At 42.2% G+C, this 20,038-nt stretch overlaps 1 protein-coding gene across 4 annotated transcripts in view; it reads right to left on the bottom strand.

Moving 5' to 3' along the window:
* The window catches only part of OSBP (oxysterol binding protein), a 131,866-nt gene that overhangs the window by 87,436 nt on the left and 24,392 nt on the right, over nt 1-20,038 (bottom strand). For all 4 annotated transcript variants that reach the window (XM_085859547.1, XM_085859546.1, XM_085859545.1 and 1 more), the window contains one exon: nt 773-1,038. In XM_085859547.1, coding sequence (XP_085715673.1) covers nt 773-1,038 — 266 coding nt within the window. The remainder of the gene's footprint in view (nt 1-772; nt 1,039-20,038) is intronic.

A 20,038-nucleotide genomic window follows, 5' to 3' on the forward strand; every position in this document is an offset into this window, starting at 1 on the left:
ATTGCTTTAGATGTTAAAGCAAACAACTTCCACCCAATACAATTCCTTCTCCCTATAGACAGCATGTTGGGCATGCCAATGCAGTATGTGGACCACACCATGTAAAAATCCTAACTCACTAAAAATTATCATGGAACATAAAGACTGCAACAGCCATCACCAAGTTGGTTTTGTTTCGGATGCAGCAAATGGCTGCTGGTTGCATCATTTCTGGAAGCGTGGTTGTGTCGCTGATGCAGTGCCCGTTACCAGTAAGCTGGTGCTCATTTTCCCAACCTTGGAAGGATGACAGGCTAAGTGAACCCACCTGGTGTTATTTCAATGGCACGACAGGACTCAAACTCAAGACCCTAAGGTCTTAAACCAGCCACCTTAACCGTTACACCAACACCAAGCACTGTTCTGACAGAGTGAACATCATTGTGAAAATACAGCAAGACTTTGGGAACATGAGAGTGGAGGCAGCAGATTGATGCAAAAAATAGTTCCAAGTCTTGATAAATGTTCCATAAGAAATGTAGTGGCTGAAGCAGAAGAGTATTAATAAATGAAAAAAAAAAAAAAAAACCCAAAAAGTCTTAATACTTGAATTGCAGGGCAAAATGTTGAGGCTTGTATAATGGTCATCATTTTAGATACTGTGATGCAATGCTTTGGGGCTATAAAAGAAAAATATGAAATGATAAATCAAAGGAAGAAATGATAAATCAAAGGAAATATGAAATGATAAATCAATCCACATTTGTACAATCGATGACATCTTGCCACCTACATTGATCATCGCATTTGAAGTGATGCGGAAGAGGGTTGCTCGCTCCATCGCAGTCTTAAATCGGTCGGCACCCTCTGTAGCAGGCCGCAAGGACTCCAGCTCGCCAAGCGAGCGCTGCAGCGCAGTGCCATGCCGTCCGATAAGATCATTGCATGTGCAGAGATCCTCCAACTTTGACGCGAGCACTCTGAGACCACTCTGAACTTCAGACTTATCAGCCACCACACTAGTGTTCCCAGTCGCACCTTCATCATCGCCAGATTCATCTGAGAACACAAGATGGCAAAACGAGATCAGCCAAATCATTTTCTTCCAGAACCCATGCTTCTCCAGAAATTCATAATCACAAACGAAATCACACACAAGGCATTAACCGGACGAAAGGTGATTTTTTTTTTTTCCAAACAAAACCAAGCATGACCTGATGTTACGTGAGTTTGTTTCCACACTGACCGTGAAGTCTTGCGCACTCAGGAAACATTCCAACAGAAAATAAACAAATATATATTACATACATACAGTGGGAGAACAAGTATTTGATACACTGCCGATTTTGCAGGTTTCCCCACTTACAAAGCACATAGAGGTCTGAAATTTTTATCATAGGTACACTTCAACTGTGAAAGACGGAATCTAAAACAAAAATCCTGAAAATCACATTGTATGCTTTTAAAATAATTAATTTACATTTTATTGCATGAAATAAGTATTTGATACATCAGAAAAACAGAACTTAATATTTGGTACAGAAACCTTTGTTTGCAATTACAGAGATCAGACGTTTCCTGTAGTTCTTAACCAGGTTTGCACAGACCAGAGCAGGGATTTTGGCCCACTCCTCCATACAGATCTTCTCCAGATCCTTCAGGTTTCGGGGCTGTCGCTGGGCAACACAGACTTTCAGCTCTCACCAAAGATTTTCTAATGGGTTCAGGTCTGGAGACTGGCTCGGCCACTCCAGGACCTTGAGATGCTTCTTACGGAGCCACTCCTTAGTTGCCCTGGCTGTGTGTTTCGGGTCGTTGTCATGCTGGAAGACCCAGCCACGCCCCATGTTCAATGCTCTTGTTGAGGGAAGGAGGTTGTTGGCCAAGATCTCGCGATACATGGCCCCATCCATCCTCCCCTCAATACTGTGCAGTCGTCCTGTCCCCTTTGCAGAAAAGCATCCCCAAAGAATGATGTTACCACCTCCATGCTTCACGGATGGGATGGAGTTCTTGGGGTTGTACTCATCCTTCTTCTTCCTCCAAACACGGCGAGTGGAGTTTAAACCAAAAAGCACTATTTTGGTCTCATCAGACCACATGACCTTCTCCCATTCCTCCTCTGGATCATCCAGATGGTCATTGGCAAACTTCAGACGGGCCTGGACATGCGCTGGCTTGAGCAGAGGGACCTTGCGTGCGCTGCAGGATTTTAATCCATGACGGCGAAGTGTGTTACTTATGGTTTTCTTTGATACTGTGGTCCCAGCTGTCTTCAGGTCATTGACCAAGTCCTGCCATGTAGTTCTGGGCTGATCCCTCACCTTTCTCATGATCATTGAGGCTCCACGAGGTGAGATCTTGCATGGAGCCCCAGACCGAGGAAGATTGACTGTTATCTTGAACTTCTTCCATTTTCTAATAATTGCACCAATAGTTGTTGCCTTCTCACCAAGCTGCTTGCCTATTTACCTGTAGCCAATCCCGGCTATGTGCAAGTCTACAATTTTGTCCCTGATGTCCTTAGACAGCTCTCTGGTCTTGCCCATTGTGGAGAGGTTGGAGTCTGATTGATTGAGTGTGGACAGCTGTCTTTTATGCAGATAACAAGTTCAAACAGGTGCAGTTAATACAGGTAACGAGTGGAGAATGGGAGGGCTTCTTAAAGACAAAATAACAGGTCTGTGAGAGCCGGAATTCTTACTGGTTGGTAGGTGATCAAATACTTATTTCATGCAATAAAATGCAAATTAATTATTTAAAAATCATACAATGTGATTTTCAGGATTTTTGTTTTAGATTCCGTCTTTCACAGTTGAAGTGTACCTATGATAAAAATTACAGACCTCAACGTGCTTTGTAAGTGGGAAAACCTGCAAAATCGGCAGTGTATCAAATACTTGTTCTCCCCACTGTACATACATATGAGCAGGGCATACTTACACATTGTGTAAGCATACAAACCGTGTTTCCCCATTGTCTGTCTTGGGTCACTCACCTGCATATCATTTTTGCTTTATTTTTTTTTCATTTACGGATGCTTTCCGACGGTTCTGTGAATATTTTAATTATTATGATTTTTTTTGTTGTCGTCTGTCAGTACACAAAATTACTGTGCTTCACCATTGTCTCGTGTCACTCACCTGCATTTTTTTTCATTTATGGATGTTGCCCGATTATGTGATTTAATTAATTAATTGATTTTCCCCAGGAGTACTGCCTTCGATGTCCATTGGCACGCAAAATTTCAGCTTTCTAAGGCACCGGTCATTAATATCAGTCAGTAGGTAAGTGGTTCGAAAGAGGAGGAGAGAAGATTGGGACCATACTCTGTACAGAGCGTTGGTGCTGGTTAAGCAGTCTCCTTGGTTATTGGGCACAATGCTATCAATACGGAGGCAAAATTCCACATCATTTGACCACAAAATGCCAAAATAGCTCAAAGATTTGGAAAAAAAAAAATAATAATAATAATAATAATAAAATTCAACAGGACAATAATATTTGGAAACGATGCAGAAAAAAATGTTTAAGCAATTACGTAGCACCCTATTGGGCAGTAATCAAAACTCGCAAGTCACGGCAACCAACCCCAACAGCTTCTTGGAGGCAGAAATCTCAATAAAAGACCAAATCAATTTAGAATGTAGTGGCATCAGTGAAAAGAACATGGCACCAACAATGCCTTTCCACTACCACATCTCCTCCACCACCCTCCCCCAATGACAAACCCCTGTCATGATGTTAGTTCAACCATTACACACATGTGTTGAGGGATGTAGAGCAGTGGTTCTAAAAACCTCACAGCACCACCACAAGCTTGTTCCAAAGTGTCTGGGTCAAAATTAAATGGTCGATTGCAAGCTATAAATTGCAAATAATTCTGGAGCTGTTGAAAAGCTGTTCCTTCTGGCAAGTGTGATAACGATCCCCTTGGGCAACGTGAAATGAAAGGTTGCAACCCTTGGGAAACGTGAAAGAGGTCTCTCCCGTGAACTGTCAAGTCTTGCTGTACCTTGCCGGCACCCTATAAATGAGAATGCGATGAACGTAATCCTGGGAATCACGACACCCAGAGTCATCTGTCTTGAACAATCTCCCATGGTGTGAGCAAAGCCAAACCCACTTGGACCACATGGGTGGCCAATTTAGAGTGTATTGCCAGAGTTGTGTGCAGCAGATTCATGGGGAAATTTGATTCACCCGTGAATTTCCCAGACAGCTCAGCTCAGGTGAGGATCATTATGATGTTGCATGTCCAATTTCCGAAAGTGGTTTGTGTTGCAAATAAACATGGTTCAATTACACATGACTTCCTGCAGGATTCCCAAGTTCTGCAAATTCATATTCATTTTTTAACAGTTCATCTTCAATCGTTTTTACCTCCACCAGTAAAGGTGGAAGGAGGTTATGTATGCTTTCATCCCCATTTGTTTGTTTGTCTGTCTGTCTGCAGGATATCTCAAAAATGTATGGAAGGATTTGGACAAAACTGGGTGAACAGATTGGGTGTGTGAGAAGGATGAATTGGTTATATTTTGGTGAAAATACAGATCTGAGAATTTTTTAAGCGACTCTCCACCATTGAGATATAGACCCAAAACGTTTTTTTTTTTTTTAGACAGATTTGGACAAAACTTTGTGGATGAATTTGGGTATGTGACAAGAACAAGCAGATTTGGTTTTGGTTCAGGTCCGGATACAGATGCGGCCTATCAGTGGGATACGGAACGAATTATATCTGGTTTGTCACTGGCAACCTGTATGGAGAGATCAGTCAGATTAGAGCGAAGGCCCCTGATGTTTGTGGTCCACGCTGTTAAGGAAGAGGGAGGGGAGGAGAAGGGAAGGGATGGGTAGTGTGAGGGAGGAGAGGGGGAGGTAGTGAGATGACAGTTGATGAAAGATTGGAGAAGAGCTAGGGTTGCGGGTCGGATGGGGAGGAGGACAAAGGGCTAGGTGGTGAAGGAATGAGTAGCAGTGGGGAGTAATAAGAGAGGGGGTAAAAGGAAGTGGGAGGTTGGAGAAATGAGCTGGAAGAGAGAGATTTGGGGAAGGAGGCAGCTTTGCGAATGGGGAGTGAGGAGATTTGAAAGGGAGGGGTGGGGGAGGAGAATTGAGGGAGAAGGGTGTTGGGGGGGGGGGGAGCTTTTGAGAAAGGTGAGGGGGAAGAGAGAAAAGTTTGCTTTGAAGAGGGAGGAGGCAGTTGATTTGTGACAGCAAAAATGTCAAGTAAGGTGAGGGTTGTGGAGAGAAGAATTTAAAATATAAATAAATATTTTTTTTAAAAGATCCTTTCATTTCTTTACATTGTGAAGTTTGATAACTAAACAGTCAAACATTAAAAGGAACTCTATTTATCACTTCCAAGGTTAACAAACAAACAAAACAAAACAAAACAAAACAAAAAGGTCGAATTTGTGGACCCAACTCCCTCCACTCTGTGATGGTATGTTCCCATCCATCTGCCTTCCTTCCTCCTCGTCTCTCCCCAATAACCTCAACCTTTCCTCCCTCACTCCCCCAATTCCCTCCACACCTTTCAGCACAAGGTGTGTGTAATACAGCCCCATTTGTCCTGCTGCTTATTGATTTATTGATTTTATCAATCATCAAATTCTACAAAACAGACCATATGTCCAATGAGGTTGAAATACAAAACATATATTCCTCATCAGTACTACATTATAATTTTGAAGTTCCAAATCGATTGATGCAGCGGTTCGAGAGAGAATGCTTAAAATGTTATGTTATGAATGTTATGGCTGCCAAACCATGTGACCTATCGATTATTCATGAACATCCTGGTATCCACAAGACTTGGGGAACATGTGTGTGAAGTTCCCCTCAATCTGTCCAGTTGTTCTGGAGAAAAAGATTTTTTTTAAGCTTTAAGGATAAATAAAATTTGGCTGACAAACCATAAGACCGATGATATCATAGGTGGGGAACTTTTTGTTCCTCTGTGTGTCAATCCGACAAGCAGTTCCAGAGAAAAGGAAATAACAAAATGCAAACACGCACATACGGGACTGTCACTTAACCCCGCTTTTTGCTTCGCGAGCACGGGCTAATAAAAATTTAAAACTCTGCATCACATCAAACTCATCAAAGCAGCACAGTACCAATGATTTGCATACGTAACTTAATTGGCTCCGGTAACAGTGGCAAACGCTTCAAAAAATAAATAAATACCTCAGTGCCAAAATGGTAAGAGCATAAACCAAACTTGGACCAATGCCGAGATGATATAATCATAACAAAGTCACGACTGCAAACCCAAAAGGGCCTCTTGCAGTACAAGAATGTCAAAGTCAAAAGCTGCCACCGGAAAGATGAAAAGTGAAGCTACCGACCGGGTTCATCGTTGTTTGGGCTCATCAGAGCAACACATCCACTGGGTGACTGAAGCCTTTCGGCTTATGTACTGGCTAATGAAACATTCCCATGAACTAACCGATTGGTGAGGCCAGACTGTATCTGCCATGTGGACACAGTACGTTTCACCAACCAATCACAACCAGAGACTGCTTAAATACAATGGTGATGCTTCCTCTCAGAAAGAAGGAAATATACCATCAGAGATGGGGAATCCCCCGCCATTGAATGAAAAAGGTCATACATATTCCAGATAATGAGGGAGGTGAATTGTAAACAAGACACCATTTGGTCATCATCTCGAAAAAGTTCCCCAGGGGTGAGGAACGTAGTAACCAAAAGTAATTGAAATCAGATAAGCGGTTTTCCATTTATTACAAAAAAAACATTTTTTTCAAGATGGCCGCCCCAGTCGGCCATCTTGGATCCGGCCACGCCCAAAATGAATAGGGTTCTTCCTTTTCAGGTGGTGCATGTGTGACCCAAATTTCAAATCGATATGGCGAACAGTTTATGAGTTATCACACTCACAGCTATAAATGTTGATGCCCGGACGGACGGACAGCCGGACGACATGGGTGACAACGATATCCCCCTTCCGCCATGCAGCGGGGGTTAAAAACTGGAAATTTGTAAGGAGAAGGGCTTGAGGAGGTGGGGGTTAACACGGGTAGAAAATATTGTTTTGGATTTGAGATCTGAGGTGGTTGTGAACACTTGTGTTTAAGAACTGGAAGAATGAGATTGTAGACAATGTGGAAGTTTCTTCCACAAGCACAGGGAAAAAAATTATTATAAAAGAGTAAAGGAGTGTCAGTAAGCAGTGATCCTGGATTTCAGTAGTTCCACCAGAAGGGGGTTGATAGTTAATGGATGGTAGACTGTGTGCACCCTTAAGGGTCCTTGGGGGTTGGGTTGGGAGGGGGGGGTGACAAAGCACCGAAAGAGCCGAGTGTGCAAGATCAGAGGAGGCGGAAGAAGACACCACCAACCTGTCTGATATGGGAAAGGGATAGGCCCGTAGACTTAGGTTCATTGTGGTAGATTACAATAATCTTGAAGGCCTTCGTTTTCATGGCATCAAGCTGAGCAAGGTGTGAGGCAGGGGAGCCAGCCCAGAGGAGAGTGCAGAAATTAGCCATAACTAGTATTGTGGGTTTTTAATTCAGATGATGGCTACTTTGAGTTTTCGGAATCAATCAACAGTTGGTAGACTAAAAACTGCCTGATTGGTGCTTCGTTGGCAGGGTGTTGCATCACAAAGTGTGCACCATTCCCCTCATATTAAGTTGAGTGTGCAGTCTGCCAGCACCGATCGTTGGTGGACTTTAAAGATCCCATGGCATCTTTTGTAAAGAGAAGGCAAGTTATCACAGGAACCAAACAAATTCTTAAATGAAATTACAGGCATCACTGGTCTAATCGTCTCAGATATCCCTCATCACCAGGTGACACTGCTTGCTATCTCAATTTGTGGTGGAGGTTTGGGTGGCAGCTCCTACACTACAAATTGACGTCTCAAAAACACAAGCGGACGGCCGTCTTCGGCTAAGGGCAACCCCGTGAGGTGAAAACACGATAACCCTGCACAATTTCACTTTCGGCCTCACAAATAGTATTCCTGCATCTTGATTGGAAGGTCTGAATTTTATTCAACAAACAAAATAAAGGTACGAGAAATCTCCAGTCTCAATTATAAGAACAAAATTTGGGCACTCCACTTTATACAAGCATACACCCGGTCTTGCTCCTTCTGTATTCCCAAGCCCATCCAGGTCAAAGATGTTAAATTCAAGATACCCTCGCCTCGTCACACTCCCAAAGTCTCGGCAGATAACCCACCTACATTCACGAATCACCTTATTTTCCCTATTCCCGTGTGTGCGGCTCTCTCCCAGTCAGTCTGAACAATTGGTACTCGTTTGTTATTCCACTTTTCCATTGTAGTGTGTAAACCCTTAGTTGTTTAGTTCTTCCATGAACATAGATCCATCATTTTTTTTTTTTTAAACATTGCCAAACAGCAAATCCCTAATTGGAAGAAAAAAGTTTTATTGAAATGAACCATGAACCAAAAGCTAAAGCAGCATCCCAATTTAAAATACAAATGCAACAAGAAATCAAGACTCCTGCTCAAAACGACATCCCCAATGTGTACTCTATTGATATTCTTATGGTGGAAGACTCAACACATCACAGTCAGAGGGAGAGGAAAATACATAAAGACAACAAATTAATCAATGCTGAATGAGATTCTAACTGCCGAAACCCACTTCCGCAGTTTTTCCTTGACTGCAATGCATCATTTGCATATCAACCGGACTCGCTTTATTGTTACACTTCGACAAACACCACACCAAATTGAAAGCATTCACACTATGAATGCACTGATGCCCCCCTTAATTAATACATTTCCAAAATTTAGCAGTGCGTTTAACAAGCAGGTTTTTTTGTTTTGTTTTGTCCACGTGTGCAGATGACAAATCAACAATACCTAATTTGGATGTCCAAAAGCTGTGGGATATCAATAGAAGGATGACAACAATAACCCCAGAAAAAAAATAATATACACATATATAAAATAAGAGCAAAACAGTTACTTTGGTTTAAAATACAACAGCCAATTTTGTGTTCCTGACCGACAAGACTCCAAGTATAAATCCCACATATTCGTCCATTTGTCTACGGAGTAAGTCTGCAAATTTAAGACAACACCACCAATGCCATTGCCTTCGATGTAACAGGTACAAGCTCCATGAGCTTTGGACTCCTTCTCGTTGAGGTAGAATATTAACGAAGGGATACTGCAGATCACAGCCAATGGTGAGACGATGAGGCACAAACAGACAGGCCCAGCTTTACAGTTTCAAAAGAAAAGACAAGCATTTAAATAATCAAAAGGAAGGCCTGCAAAAAAAAATTAAAATCTACCGATACAAGACAGTGTATTTGTGTGTTTGTCCCGTTTCATAAGGACGATTTGAGTAGGGTTTTCAAGGCCAACCTTTTAACACGGCTGTATGTTCACTATGGTCTATTTTTCAGGATAAAGAAACTCAAAAAACATTTTTCATAAAAGAGTAATTACATCTCTTCCATTGGAAATGTAGATGGTGACCAGCAAACTGGGCCTCAAGAGTGGTGTCCAGAAACGTTTTTTAAAATAATAAATACAAGGCGTAGGGACGTGACATTCGCTGCACATAATGTGCAACGCGTGCAGAGTATAACATGTGTTCATTTATGTCCGTCGTATGTCTAACAAATAAAGAAGACATAAGAACACTTGACGCTAGGCCGAGGCTTCAGACTTTGGCACACTCACGAGGCTGTACCGTCAAATATAAACATCCCAGAAGGTCAAGAAAATAGGATTACATTTGCACATGTAGTGTTTGAAAATAATGGTTGTTGCTACGAAACTTCATATCTTCCAGTCTCCTTGAATATCTCAAATCAAATAAATCCAACCCATCATTTTTGATGAGATTTTATACTACAGGGTGCCCCACAGAAAACCAGGAAATTTTGAGATTTATTTTTCTGTATTTTACCATATCAATAAACTAACATAAACAAGTGAAATCTTTCGATACAGCGCGTGTGGTGAAGCAAATGAGTACACTAAGGCCAAAAAAAAAAAAAATGTTGCATTGGTGTAACGGGTCACTGAAAAATAGGGTAGGTCGGTCGGGATCTTTTTTTTTTTTTTTTTCCTAATAAATCCCTCCCAAAATCTCCCCCGGCTCGAGTACCACCCTTTTTGTCAGCGGGTTCTGTCCGAAACACTTCCGGGTTTTTGCGATCGCGATCGCAATCGCAATCAACAAGATACTTGAAAACGATAGCAAAACAACAAAAATAGCAATAAAATAGGGTCGGCAAAATTTTTCGATAGCAAAAAAACAAAAACAAAAAAAAAAAAACGTAGGGTCGGCGGAATTTTTAGGGTCGGGCGGGTTATGCCAATGCAACATTTTTTTTTTTTTGGCCTAATGTTAAAATATGCAATTTATGCTTTTTCAGTTGAAAAACAATTAAAAAGCATAATTAATATTTGAAATGTAAAAATCTTGTTATTATTGTGATAAATATATATATAAAAAAAACAGAAGAAATGAAATCGTTCGATACAGCGTGGCAGGAGGCCGCAAAAGAATGATGGCATAAGAAGAACTTAGCTTTCAGCATTCGGCGATCGGCGCGAAATGCGATGGTGGGCGGAAATGACGTCTTTTGGCGCGAAATGCAATGGTGGGCGGAAATGATGTCTTTCGTTCGTTCGTACATGAGAGGGGTGCATTTCTTGTTTTTTCCCGTCAAGCAATAAATTTAATGGTTTTCACATATATGACACATTAGTTTCACAAATTTCCATTGAAATACTCAGGTATTTCCGTCAATTCTTGCTATTTCCGTCTTGGTTACGCACTGCATCTACTGGACGGCCGTCATTGGCTGTCTTGAGGCACGTGGGGGGGGGGGGGGGGCAGGGGACACCGGAGACATTTCAAACTTGGTGCAATTGTATACAGCGTACGCGCTGTAATAAAGTGTATCTTTGTTTTACACTACATCCAAGTTTGCTTTTGTTTTGTTTTAAATAAACTGTACCAAATTTCCTGGTTTTCTGTGGGGCACCCTGTAGTTACAAAACAAATAACAAAAACAATGGTACCATTCTATTTGGAATTGAAAAAAGAATGGTAACAAACAGATCCCTGCAACGACAGACCAAGCAGCCTTCTCCCAATCATCACTAAGGTTATGGAATCCATCATCGCTTCAGACATTAAATCCTTCTTCTCCAATAGCTTGATTTAAAATCATCAATTTGGATTCAGACCAGGTCACTCTACCCTGGATATGCTGCTTCTGCTCTTAACAATGGATGGACGTCCTCAATGCCATCTCCCTAGACATATCACGTGCTTTTGATATGGTCTGGCACCCTGCCCCTGCACATCAAACTCTCTCCCTATGGTATCCAAGGCCATCTCCACTCATGGCTTGCAGATTTCCTCTCCTGTCACAGCCAAAGTGTGGCCCAAAATGGAGTTCTCTCATCCCCTCTTCCTCTCCAGGCTGGAGTTCAAGGTAGTGTTCTGGGCCCTGTTCTTTTTCTGGTTTTCATTAATGGAAAAGTTTTTCTGGAAAAATCCATCTCTTTGCCGATGACTCCACCCTCTGCCACACCATCCGTCATCCCTCAGACCGGCAAGCAGCAGCCTCTTCGCTCTCTGCAGATCTGGATAAAATCACAAACTGGTCCCACACGAGGAACAGGTCTTTCAACCCTGCCAAAGCTCACACTCTCACTATGTCTCTCCGAAAAGACCGTTTGGAAAACTCCCCCCCCCATCTACTTTCGCAACAATCCTCTGGAAGAAGTCCTTTCAGTCAAGCTTCTGGGTCTCACGATCTGCCATGACCTTTCCTGGGAAAGCCACATTTCAAACCTGGCCTCCAAAGCCAGTCGCCGACTGGGAATCCTTCATCATGCAAAGTCCTTCCTCGGCCCACCTGAGCTCCTGACCACATACAAAGCTTTCGTTCGCAGCCTGATGGAGTCCCCTCTGGGCTGGTGTTCCTGCCTCCCACCTTTCTCGGCTTAACGCTGTAGAAACCAAGGCATTTAGGATCATTGGTATCTCCCACAATGTGGCTGAGTCTTTGGGGCTCTCATTCTCTCACCGCAGGCAGTTCGGTGGTCATTCTGTCTTCGACAGTCTCCTCTCCGGTCAAGCCCCCCCGCCCCCATATTTCCGCAGGGCGCTCAAGGTCCGCCAGCAACCCCATTCTGGTAAAACTACCAAAATCAAGAATGACTGCTTTCCCTTTCATTCCTCTTTTTTTCTCCACCTTTGGAACAAACTCCCACACTCTTCACTCCAAGTCTTCAAAATAGCTGTTCACCACCACCTCTTATCTTCCTCCATCCAAAACCACGATCTTTTTTACCCGTTAATCCACCCCAAACTCACCTCCTTCAAATTCCCAGCTTTCCTTCCCAAAAGTTCCCTGTCGTGTAAGGTCCTGAAAGTCGCTGTGGTGACCCATCTTGTTCACCCCGTGTTCCCCGCTCCATCCCTTTACCTTCCACAGATCTCCTGTCTGTTCCACACTGTTTTTCCTTCCCTCTCCTGCGCTCCCCCCTGCCCCCCATTCTGTGCGTTCTGTTAGCTCTCATACGAGCCTCCAAAATGGACAAAAAAAAAACACATTGGAACAAAATATCTTCATTAATTCATACTAATAATACTAACAATAATAATGGTATTGTCGAATAATTTGGCAATAATGACCATATAACCCCCACAACCCCCACCCTGACCAAAGCACATCGAGGCTTAGTGAAAGGCAAACTAATGCTCAAGCAGTACAGCAGGCGGGTATGATAGAAGGCTGTGAAGTCCAATGAAAATTTGGGTCCAACAGGCCCACTAGTAGAATAATAATGCCTCAATGCAGCAATAAATTAACACAGCTGGCACCCGGGAATTGCTTCCTTAAGCAAGTCTGAATCTCCAGAACATTCAGTCTTGTCTTATCATCACAGAACACAGTTATACTGCTTTCCAAAAATTCAAAATAGAAAATAGCACCGCAAGCTTAAACAAGATGGGTTTTTCAATCTTAAAAATGTACCCCGGAAAAAGCGAGCTCAGGATGCAAATGAGACACCCAAAGGCGTCAAAGCACAGTTCGGAGACACAAAAATGTAATAAGGTGACGGTAGGTAGGATATTCAGGACAGCCGATAAGAGAACACAACACAAAAAAATAGGAGCTCATTGCCTCAAGCTGCCTTGGTCCAGGAGGAAATCTCGCATCATGACATTTGGAAATCACCCGAACAGGAAGGGTTAACGAGAATAGACTCTTGGAAGGATTAATAACCAGCTGTAGAAATTCGCCCAACCCACACACTGACCTTCAGCTGTCCCAATACTGGTTAGAGCCTCTGAACAGAGAAGTTTTTTTGGAGGGTTTAATTGTTTTCTTATTCTTCTTTTTTAATGGTATGCAAATGAAAACGTGATGCATGGTAGTACATAAAAAAAAAACTGTGAAATAAAACTGGAACTCGTAAAATGTCATCCTTTGTCCATTGATCTTCAAAGAAGACAATTAGCTTTTACATGAGCCTTGACCTCTTGGTAAATGGGAAGGGGGAGGACCTTGGAACTCTAGAAAGGGGGAGAGATAGCACAAAGGAGATGGTGGAAGGCATGCATGTGTGGGGAGATGGGGGGGGGAGGGAGGGCTGAAGAGTGCAAATGAAAACTTCAGAACAAGTTCTATATGTAGTGGTGCACACCTGGGAGGATGCAATTATTATAACCAGCTCTATTTTACTTTCACGGTTGTGTAAAGGTGGGGTTTGCCATGTATCCTTGGTACATTACAATTGTACCACTTCTAAAGAACAATGCACAGTAAACTAACAACATGTGGGTAAAAATGGCTGTGGCTGAACTCCGGTTGAAAGGGACACAGCACTGCCATTTGGGGGAAAACTCAAACGAACTAGCATCTGCAGGATGACAGTTTCTTGTTCCAGATCACTCCAAGGTGCTCATAAGATAGCTGCTCTATATTACGGTTTGCACTTCAAACGATCACCACATCGAATGCCTGGACAAGTCACAGCGGAAGCAACTTACAGCTAAATTGGGCAACTCAGCTTGGCAATATCCATCGGAAGAGCGAAACATGCATGGGGAGGAAGAGACTGACAAGTCTTGAAACTTCTCAATGAAGATGGAAACACTTTGGTGGTTGACAAGGGAGACAGCGCAAAGACTTAGACGCAGCTATGGAGAATAACCTTGCACAAACACAAGCGCACTCTGTGCAAGGAAACAAAAAGACAAACCTAGTTACTTCTGGTGCAGAATATCAATGGGTTGGCACAAACAGCAGCAACTTTTACGGAGTGGGTAGCAAAATGACCTTGTCTTTCAAATGGCGTTTCAAATTATGCATCCACACAGTTCAAAATGAGAAAGTCAGAGGTATGAGTTATTGTCTAAACTCCAAAGCAATGTTCGAGCACAGTACGAAGGACATTTACAGCAAGGAGCCACCAACATATTACACACACAAATATGGCAACATTTTAGACCACCCCACTGTATATGCTCTCACAAGGCCTTCAGTCACCTTCCAACGTCCTTCTCATTGCATCTTTTAATCATCCTCACTTCTTGATTCCAATTTTGTTTTCAGCAAAATGATTTTACAGTAGACAAGTCTGAAGACGATGGTTCACGAGCGGTATTTGATGATGTAGATTGTTTCAGAAGTCAAGGATGAGACAATGTTTGACCAAGTGATAAAAATGATCAACATGATGTGGTACGAGTGACAGGTGATTAGCTGCAAAATGTCGAAAACTCGGTTTCGTTCAACAACTTTCAAAATTTGACCTTTGCATAACCTTTAAAGACCACAAAACAATGTTGTGGACATTAAAATAAGGAAACAGGACATGTGCTATAGCTTATTGGAGTTAGTTCGCCGAAGAAGGTCGAAAACCCGGTTCGATTCCCAAAACTTTGAAAATTTGACCTTTGTGAAATTTAAAGGTCAAAGGTCAAGGATTATGACCTTTGGTGCAAAACTTCCTCTGGAACATTCCAGGAACAATAAAAACGTCATATAGGCTTTATGGCATTTCGCACTCCTCGGATTATCCATACTTTGATGAAATCAGCGTAAAAACAAACTTGAAGGGGGCGCCACGGGCAAGGTGTTCGAGATGGAGCAAAATTGTTTTAAGACTTTAGGTGGGGAATGACCTCAAGATTATGCATTAAAAATATTGTCATCCTAGCTCTCAAAGTTTAGGTGGTCGTTTGATTTTTATGTGAAAATTCGAAATTTTCTAAGTTCGTGACCTTGTGACTGTGACACAAAAATGAAAAAAAAAAATCCAGCTCCATGGGGCTATTCAGCAGGTGCCATTGGGCTAACCAAATAACGAAACCCCTGCCAGATTCGACAAACCCCTCGGAGAAGAAAATTTTTATGTCAAAATTCGCAATTTTCTAAGTTCGTGACCTTGACCTTGGGACGAAAATGAAAAATTGAGCTCCGTGGGGCTAGGCAGGTGTCATTGGGCTAACCAAATACCGAAACCCGTCAGATTCGACAAACCACCTCGGAGAAGATGCAAATTGAAATCGGCTACCCCCTAAAAACGTTTTTTTGGCGTGGCTCCGCCCATAATGGGCGTACCACACCCATTTTCAGGAAAACACAACGAGATCATGATATAAACCACCCACCAAAATTTTATCAGGATCGGATCAAAACCCACGGAGCTATGCTCAGGATAGACAGACAGACAACAATAACGAATATAGTGGTCACTTATTTTTTCGTGAAAATATTTTTTCACTTTTTTCGTGAACCAACAACAGAGACATGCAACTTGGCAAACCTTATTTACAGCAAAAATAAATAAAATGTCGCATGTGCGCAGATGGATGGGAAAAGTAAACCAAGGTAAATGGTTTGCCACCTTCGTTCACACATTGGACAATGATCACCCACGGAATGACAGACTGCTTTGCACAACTCAATGTTATTTTCAGGTGATGAAAAATTATTCAATTGACTCGCACAACGAAGGTTTTTGCGCATAGACATGAAGTTTCATCACTCACAGGAGGGAAGGGAGAATAAAATAAAAAATAAAAAAACAGCTTTAGAGCCACCCTGCCGTACGGTAAGCAGGTCTCATCAAATGTGCCTTTTTAATAAGAAATTAACACTTTCATATGACAACATACAGGGCGTCTCAAGAAAATGTATGCAGACTAATAGTTCAGAAAAAAAAAATTAATGAAATAGCAGAGAGGGGCAATGTTGAGTGTTACCAATAGTAATATCTAAAGGATGGCGTTAGCATGTGATGGAATGATTGCACGTCAAGATTCAGCTGTTACCTGTTAGGCAGTGCATAACGACAAGATAGTGGTTTGACATGTGAAATATATATACAATTGGAGATACCTTGTACTTCAGACATTTGGCCATGCTCTTTCACCAAACCAAACTTTATGGAATCACAACAAGGTGTGCAGGAACGATAAAGGCTGCCCGACTGTCATGAAGATCAATTTGGGGGAAGACTGCATGTGTGAGCAGAAATCAGCAGGATGCACAAGGTAATGTGATGGCAGTGACACCGTGGATGGGATGAAGCATGGCTACTGTGGAATCGTGAAATGGACAATCAGTGGGAAGTGATGACATCGCTGGCACCACCTTCCCGCATCATATACCAAAGAAACAATGGAATTAATGAGGCAGTCACATTAGAGGAAAAACAATTCCCAGGTCAAATGTGAGAAACCCTTAAAGTGCGTGTCAATTTAGGTGATTCACACGACCCATGAACAAGAAGATTGGACTTCAGGTATTGAGTGCATTGGAAATTGACTCATGCATGCCTCCATCCAGTTCATAAAAGATGGGTTTTCAGGACCAGATCTGTCATATCTTTGTCAACGTTTCATCTCTGTGTATCCATCCAATTTTTCGTGTTCTCCTCTGACTTCAACAATCCCATATTTTACCCCCCCCCCCCACCGCCACCCACCCATGATGTCTGTCTCTGGATAATCAAAATTCGACATCATGAGAAGCCCAGTTGCTGGAGGTTGCTTACACACGACCATCAACTCCTTCCCACCCATTAACAGTGTCTTCCCACCAAGTGCATGTACCCCTCCACTTCCTGCTTACCCCTCACCCTGCCTCCTCCTCATTCAGTCTCATCCCCTCCCTAAGCCCACATCCCTGCACCCTGCCAACAGTGAAGCCTCCCACGCCCTTCACTGTTGGGTTCTCTTTTTACCTCCACCACCGAAGGTGAAGCAGGTTATGTTTTCACCCCTGTCTGTGTACAGGATATCTCAAAAAGTTGTGGACAGATCCGGATGAAATTTGGTGGGCAGGTTGGGTGTGTGTGACAAGGACGAACCGATTAGATTTTGGTGAAGATCCGGATCCAACAACGATAATTTTTTAAGTCATTATTCACCATTGAGAGATAGTGCTAAACTGATATATAGAGCACGATGTCTCAAAAGGTTGTGGACGGATTCGGACGAAACGTGATGGACACGTTGGGTGTGTCGCAAGGACGAATTGATTCGATTTTGGTAAAGATCCGAATCCGGATACAAGAATTATTTAAATTTTAAAGTGATTCTTCACAATTGAGAGATAGGGCCAAAAACGACATGGTACTGAATAGCATGATATTTCAAAAATGTATTGGGTCCGATACGTTTTTGTGTATCAGGCATTACTGGCGGAGGTATGCGCTCTACCGAGTGCCCTTCTAGTTTTAACAAGTTTTTACACCAAAATCTGAGCTACAATTCCAGGCAGTCACAGAACCCATCCCTCCTCCAACTGTGTTCAACAGTAGCCTGCAAACATTATGCATTGTAACGTTCTCCAGGCCTTCGGCATTCTGCCATGGAGACGTTTCAATCAGCCGTCTGTGCACATTGCTGGACGAGATGTTAATGTAATATTCACTTGAGCGAAGTCCTGAACGAGACATAATACAACATGGAAAGCAATAATAAAAATGGTTTCAATAACCCAATTTATTTTATATACCAAAAAGGTAACCGTGATATTGACTTCCACAGAAATTTGAAATGTTATCCAGCCTACTTATAACTTCCCACAAATGTTTAATGGGGAATAGCACCACAAAAGTGAAACTAACCCAAACTTTTGCACAGTACTGAACGTCTACCTCACATAAACAGCATGTATCTCAACACGGACCACCTTTTAATCACCCATGCCAACTCACTCTCTTCCTCATATGTAGTGATTCAAACAGTCACCGTTCCAATTGGCTGAGTGTTGTTACCCTTCACCAGCCATGGCACTGCAACAAAAGACATGACTCAAATCTGTGAACTTTGACCCAGATTTCTGCCAATGGCAAATCCTCCCTCATAGACTTGATAATAACCACTTTCCTGCAAATGCCCCATTCTTTCTCTGCTCAAATATGGATTGTCTGATCATGTGTTTGTGAGAGTCAACATCTCTGGCTATTTTCAGAGGGCTGCATCAGCAAGTCACAGTCTCTTCAGGGCTGTGTCACATCTGCTGCCCCTGATAGAGAATCCACAGAAAACTCTTCCTTCTCTTTCTGCTCTGTTCACCCCATCATTTGCACGAGGTCATCTTCCGTCTGCTGAGAAATCAGCCAACATCACTCCATTACATAACCATGGTGAAAAACACTGATCCCCTTAATTCCAGACTGATTATCTTATTTCCAATCATCAGCATGGTCATGGAATCAACCATCACCATAGATATCAGACCCTTCCTTTTCTCCAATGATCTGACGTCACACCATCAGTTCGGATTCAGACCAGGTCACGACGCTGGACATGCTGCTTCTGCTCTCCAAACAATGGATGGAGGCCTCATTCTCAGACATGAGATCAGGCCAGTCTCTCTGGGCATCGAGTATTCCACACAGTCTGACCCAACGTTGAGCTCGGCGAGTTGCACTTCCATGCCGAGTGAAGCCAGGTTTGGCTGTCAACTCGGAAATTTTCGTCATATTAAATAAAGTAATTGCAGTATTTTGCAAGTGTGTGCGTTGGTATATGAATTGGATGTGCTTCCAATGGTCATGTTGTTTCTTTCTGTGATTTCCAAAGCAAAATGTTACCACAATCAGGCACCAAATGTTACCCGTCTCGCTCTGCGTTAGCCATGAGCACAGGTCCAACCGAAGATCCTACAGTGCAGCCAAATATAGAAAGCATTTAGACTCGAATAATCAATGCAAGTCATGCTTTATTAGAATAAGAAATATCTTTTAAATGTTTTTTTTTAAATAAATATCAAGCAGCAAACATGTAGAGACAATCAAGTCTTATCTCCACTTTAATGTCACAGTCTCTATTCATAATGAACTTCATAGTCGTGACAACAGACGGTTTAATCAAAAGACAGCACGTTGTAACACAAACATATTGCACGTCCATCTGTGAATGTCATGGAGGACATAAAATGAATTAAAACACATGAAAAAGGATATTTTATAACACGCTGTGGTCGTAGTTGTCATTGTTTATGCACTCCGGTGTCCTTCTAAAGGGTTCCTGCTTTGGTAGAATAATGAATGTTTCGTTCAAACCGCTGCCTGAAGAAACCATTTAGCGCTTCCTTTTCTTCTTCAAACACAGAAAGGCTTATAAAACAGGCAAGCCTGTAATTAAACCAACAATTTTTTTGTTCAAAGTACATCGATTAAATTAGCCTTCCAACAGCAGCGATTTTATTATACTACGACAGCAGAAGCCCTTCAGACTGAAGCGTGATGGAGCAACTGAACTCTTCATACAGGACCTTCAGAAAGTATTCACATCCCTTGAATTTTGTCACGTTACATTTTGCCTGAATGTAAAATGGATTATATTAAAAAAAAAATTTACCACTGAGCTCCACAAAATACCCCTTAATGAAAAAGTAAAAGCATGTTTATACAAATTTTTACAAACCAATTAAGAATGAAAAGCTGAAATGTCTTGCGTCAACAAGTATTAAGCCCCTTTGTTGTGACACTCCAAATTGAGCTCAGGTGCATCCAATGTCCTTTGATCATCCTTGAGATGCC

This window comes from Eptatretus burgeri, chromosome 16 (assembly GCF_056783735.1).
Source record: "Eptatretus burgeri isolate ZD-2024b chromosome 16, Ebu_testis_v1, whole genome shotgun sequence".
NCBI lineage: Eukaryota > Metazoa > Chordata > Myxini > Myxiniformes > Myxinidae > Eptatretus > Eptatretus burgeri.